General features: G+C 59.5%; 1 protein-coding gene across 1 annotated transcript in view; it reads right to left on the reverse strand.

The window, feature by feature from the left end:
- UBL7 (ubiquitin-like 7) overlaps positions 1 to 3,311 on the reverse strand; it is a gene marked incomplete at its 3' end in the record, with an annotated part of 3,695 nt that extends 384 nt beyond the window's left edge. Inside the window, exons 1-7 of the mRNA XM_010136074.1 lie at positions 3,254 to 3,311; positions 2,705 to 2,824; positions 2,088 to 2,170; positions 1,909 to 1,993; positions 1,267 to 1,324; positions 863 to 996; positions 573 to 622 (exon numbers count right to left, since the gene is read on the reverse strand). Of these exons, the coding sequence (XP_010134376.1) occupies positions 573 to 622; positions 863 to 996; positions 1,267 to 1,324; positions 1,909 to 1,993; positions 2,088 to 2,170; positions 2,705 to 2,824; positions 3,254 to 3,311 (588 nt within the window). The remainder of the gene's footprint in view (positions 1 to 572; positions 623 to 862; positions 997 to 1,266; positions 1,325 to 1,908; positions 1,994 to 2,087; positions 2,171 to 2,704; positions 2,825 to 3,253) is intronic.
- Between the last annotated feature and the right edge of the window lie 18 nt (positions 3,312 to 3,329).

Below are 3,329 nucleotides of genomic sequence, written 5' to 3' on the forward strand. Positions count from 1 at the left end.
TGGGGTCTCCTGTGCTCATTCCCAGTGACCTCTTTCCTTCAACATTTGAGACTCCCAAGGAGTCTCTCAAGTATTTTAAAGGATATACAAGAGAGAAGGGGATGTGCTTTTCCCCACAACCTCAGCTACCACAGAAACTGTGAGTAAACCTCTAATACCTCATCCACCAGCTGAAACCCAAAGCGTTCTCAGCCTGCGACACAGCACCCGGCCATCAACAGGCACTTCTGTGGCCTAGCCAGACTCTTTGTTTTACAAAATACTGCGTCCTTTGGAGAGGGAAACCTCCCTCGCTGCAGCAGGGACCGACTCGCCTGTGCTCCTCAGCCACACTCCTCCGGGCACAACTCCCTCCACATCAGCCTGGCTGTGAAGGTGGTGGCCAAGGGCTGTTCCCAGTTGCGCTCAGCGCTCAAAACCCCGACGTGAACAGCGTCCGAGCTGGCCACAGCTGCTGTGTTTGTCCCCACGACGCCCCCGGGAACCAGGGCAGCTTGCGGTGTGGGAAGAGGGGGAACTCACACCTCTATTCCAAGCGCCAAAACGCTGTTCCACCCCACCTGGCCGCTCACCTGGTGGAAGTCATCTTCATCATCAGAGAGACCCTCAAAGAGAAAGCCCCCTGCAACAGAGAGAACCAAGAGTGCAGAAAACTGGGTGCTGGCAGGAACGAGGCACCCGATGACGATCCCGTGGAGCCCTTGGCCACATGGCCGGGCTCAGCCCCATTAATGCACAGGACCACAGCGCCTGTTTCTAGCTCAGGAGCCCAAACTTCCTCCTTCCAGCCTGGGGGGGACCGTGTCAGCACAGCACAAGCCCTGCGGGTTCCCCACTCTCTCATCCCCGTGGCTGAATGTACCTGGCATGTCCCGGTAGGAGCCCGAGGACATGCCTCGGGAGGACGTCTCCGGGGCTGGGAGCGGGGTGCTGCCAGCCACCGAGTGCAGGACAAGGACAATGGCGTTCACCAGCGCTGGGTGAGCCGGGATCAGCCTGGAGACGGAGAGGGGAAGAATGAATCTCGTACACAGGGGAACTAAGAAACCAGCAGCTCGACACCGGCCCAGAACGTAGGGCACAGCCATCCCCACCAACACCAAACAGCCTCGGGCTGTCCACAAACAAGTCCCCCCACGGTCCCACGCGGCTGCAGCAGCCGGAACTCATCCTGCCCCACACCTCCCACCTGGTGTCTGCACTGGGAGGCAGGAGCATGTTCTCCCACCCAGCACGGAGACACTGCACCGGCGTACGCGAACTTACGTGTCCAGCATGTTGGGGTCTGCGAACACCGAGAAGAGATCCTTGTCCTGCAGGACTCCTGGGAGGGACCAGGAAACACGGTGAGTAGGAGGCAGGATACGAGAAGCAGGAGCCGGACAAACAAGAGCCATGGGAAAACCAGAAGAAATCATTGTTTTTCAGGAACTGAGTCACCAAAAACAGACAGAAAACCAGAACAGACACCAGAGAGACTCTATTATTGTTCTCTCCGAAACCTTTTCATCTTCCTGGAGAGAGACTCAGCGCCAGCCACATACCCCAGGGCGGGGGCATTCCCCACCGATCCCCCGGGCTGTGCCCCAGCACGGGCAGCTCCACCTCAAGGGCAGGATCAGATCCCCGCTCACTGCAGCCACACTGTGACTGTGTCCCACAGCCCACCTGCCCCACAGCACCGTGCCAGAAAGGCTCTGACATGCAGGGCCAGCACAACTGAAAGATGTTTTTGTAACTGTTCACAGCGGGGAGAAAAGCTGCATCCCGCTGCCCTCCTTTGGGCTCCGTGCTCCACAGAGGCTCTTTCTCCTGAGGAGGGGAACTCTCCCTTCCCCGCAGCAGCAATTAAACACAGAGCACCTCCGGGTGCTCTGCTCGGATCCTCTGGCTCCCACTTGGACTCACCCAGCGCCACGGGATCGCTGCTGAGGCCGGGAGTGGCTACGATGATCTGATCCAGCGACTCCTTGTTGCCCAGCATTTTGAAGACCTGAAATCAGAGCAGAGCAGCAGCGTGGCACCGCCAGGCCCCGCCACGGGCCCCCGTTGGCAGCGAGGGGATGCAGGCACCAAGCCCCACTCACCGCATCTCTGTAGGCAGGGCTGCTGTGCAGGGCAGTGTGCAGCACCCGGAACTCCCGCACTGCTGCCACCTTGTCCACCGGCTCTGCGGGAGGAAAGCCCAGAGAACAGCACGTGGTTGCCCCTCTGAAAGCTTCAGTAGTCACTTTACACACCCCTGGGACTTGCAAGAGGAGCGGTGATTCTTTCCTGCCCCTGGATTGAGCCGGCCCAGGGAGGAAGGAACCTGTGACCGAGTATCTCAGCACAGTTTCCTCAGTGTAAAGGTGCTCCTGGCTTCCAGGCCCCCAGCTACACCCTCCGACAGGCATGAACAGAGCTGGGTTAAAGTAACGACCTCAACTAACCCACCTCCCTCCACAGCCAGGCACTAGGACATGCACAAGCCTGCTCATCCCTCCAGCTGTGTGACCAGGCGCTTGGTTCCCCATCCTCTGGCAACGCCCTACAACCAGCCACCATCAATTATTCGCCCTCCACGTCACACGGCTCATTCCTTAACTCTGAGTCCCGCACAAACACCGACTGCTTCCTCCTCCAACCTCAGGAGAAGCTGCTCCTCGGTCACACCAACGCCACCCATGGTGACCTCAGCCGTGAACCCACAGTCTCTCCTCACCTGGTTTCTGGTCAGGCTCTGGCCACGACTTGCGCAGGACATGAACGGTGGAGCCGGGCTGGATGCCGTAAAAATCCAGAGTTTGGTCGTCCCGCAGCTTGCGGCCACAGTAGATCAGATCTGGGAAAGAGAAACAGCTCAAGACACACGCGCTCAGCCCGCTCAGGAGGAACTTGGGGCCTCAAAGCGAGGGGGTTATTGCTCCGCACGCGGCGCTGCTTCATCTGCTCAGCAGCGCGGGGACCCCGTAACATAGGGAGGTCACGGAGCGGAGGGTCAGGGAGGAAATCACAGAGCCGAGATTCACAGGATGGGGCTTTGCCCCCTCTTTTGAAGAGCTGACCTCTCCCGCAGCGCTGAGAGATCTCACAAGGACACGGCGGCGACAGCAATCGAAAGATTTCTTAACAAGGGCAGCACCGCTGTGATCCCAAGCAAACACGGACCAAACCGCCCGAATGCCGCGGCACTGAGCCTGCTGCAGCGCAGCCCCCGGAGAACATTGCGAGCCCCCACGCCATGCTGGCGACTCTTCCCAACACCACTAACAGCGGGATGCCAGCGTCCCGGCCGCAGCGAAGAGAGGAAGAGGGCGGTAGGGCTTCATCATGACCAGCCACCCGCG

The sequence above is a fragment of the Buceros rhinoceros genome, unplaced genomic scaffold, assembly GCF_000710305.1.
Source record: "Buceros rhinoceros silvestris isolate BGI_N320 unplaced genomic scaffold, ASM71030v1 scaffold30555, whole genome shotgun sequence".
Classification (NCBI taxonomy): domain Eukaryota; kingdom Metazoa; phylum Chordata; class Aves; order Bucerotiformes; family Bucerotidae; genus Buceros; species Buceros rhinoceros.